This window comes from Rutidosis leptorrhynchoides, chromosome 1 (assembly GCF_046630445.1).
Source record: "Rutidosis leptorrhynchoides isolate AG116_Rl617_1_P2 chromosome 1, CSIRO_AGI_Rlap_v1, whole genome shotgun sequence".
Classification (NCBI taxonomy): Eukaryota; Viridiplantae; Streptophyta; class Magnoliopsida; order Asterales; family Asteraceae; genus Rutidosis; species Rutidosis leptorrhynchoides.
In genome coordinates, this window is record NC_092333.1 from 101,297,830 (window position 1) to 101,299,443 (window position 1,614).

The 1,614-nt window shown below is 42.3% G+C and overlaps 1 protein-coding gene across 1 annotated transcript; it reads left to right on the forward strand.

The window, feature by feature from the left end:
* The first annotated feature begins 532 nt into the window (after positions 1-532).
* LOC139887702 (uncharacterized mitochondrial protein AtMg00810-like) lies at positions 533-1,329 on the forward strand. Its single transcript, XM_071870768.1, has 2 exons — positions 533-550; positions 1,009-1,329. The coding sequence occupies exons 1-2, from the start codon at positions 533-535 to the stop codon at positions 1,327-1,329; spliced, it is 339 nt and encodes a 112-aa protein (XP_071726869.1).
* Positions 1,330-1,614: the final 285 nt, after the last annotated feature.

The window sequence follows — 1,614 nt, forward strand, 5'->3', positions numbered from 1 at the left end:
TGATGTGGATGATATAACCCCATTGGCGAAGGGTTTTGATATTGAGAAGTGAGTCACGTGTGGATGCGGATTCACGATGACGCGTGTAGTTCGGTCATCTTATTGAGATAGTAGTCTCGTGTGATTGCGGATTTACTAAGGCTCGTGTAGTTCGGCCAATCTTCTTTGTGGCATTTGGTTTTCGATATTGGGTTAAGGGGTTAACCTTGGGCGTTTATATATATATATATATATATATATATATATATATATATATATATATTAATGTATTGTTGTGATGTAGCCAACCCTCCGGGTGTAGCTTATTGGCGTTGTTCACATCGTCGTTGGTGAACTTACTTTATTGTTATTAGCTTGTTGCTTAGTGATCGTACGGTATGCTTAGATTAGCTTGCCTTATATTTGGATGCTCCGGTATGCGTTAATTATTATTGTTGTGGCGTGTCCATTTTATGCATATATATGTATGTAGTATATTCTCACTCACTAAGCGTTAGCTTACCCTCTCGTTGTTTACATTTTTATAGATTGCATGGATGCGGTGGCTGGGGTAAGTGTGCGACTAGTGGACTTGCGTATTTTGTTTTAGAAGACTTGCTTTTGGATTCGATTAGGATTGGGTAGCGTATCCCCAATCACCATGCTCGGTCTATGTTTTGAATTAAACTAAATGGGTCGAAATGGTCACTTTGTAGTAATATGGGTCGATGTGGGCCTGGTGTTGTAAAACTCGGTTTTATTGTGGAAAACTCTTAGGTTTAATTATTATAACATATTGTGAAAGTGTTTTGGTTTAAAAGTGTCGGGAAGCGGGTTTTTCGCCCGTGTGTAATTGTTAAACAGATCAAAACCTGGCAGATCATTTGGACGCCGTCCAAAAGGCTTGGACGCCGTCCAGTCCTTCAGAGCTGGACGCCGTCCAGAAATCTGGACGCCGTCTAGATGTGTTGTTCCAGAAATTTTTTTTATGGCACGTTTTTGGAAGGATAACGGGTTGGGTTGTTACAGGTTTATACATCTTCTCCTACTGCTCTTCTTGCATACTCTGACGCTGATTGGGCATGCTGCCCCACCACCAGACGCTCCACTTCTGGTTACTGTGTTTTTCTCGGTAACAACCTGTTATCATGGTCGTCAAAGCGGCAACACACCCCTTCTCGTTCCAGTGCCGAGGCAGAATATCGTGGGGTTGCCAATGTAGTTGTCGAAACGTTTTGGATACGTAACCTTCTTCGTGAGTTACACTGCCCTCTCACCTCAGCCACATTAGTCTATTGTGATAACGTCAGCTCTGTTTATCTCTCATCTAATCCTGTTGAACACCAGTGAACCAAACATATAGAGATTGACATCCACTTTGTTCAAGACTTAGTTGCTCAGGGACAGGTTCGTGTGCTTCATGTGTCATCCAGATATCAGTTCGCATAAATCTTCACCAAAAGACTTCCTTATGCTCTATTTGATGATTTCAGATCCAGATTAAGCGTCCGGAGCACTCCCGCTCCAACTGCGGGGGGATGTTAGACTAGTTATTTATAAGAACCCATGTTAGCCCATGTCCCCTTTAGTATTGGGCTCAGCCCATCTTATAATTGTAGCCTTGTAGGGTTATTG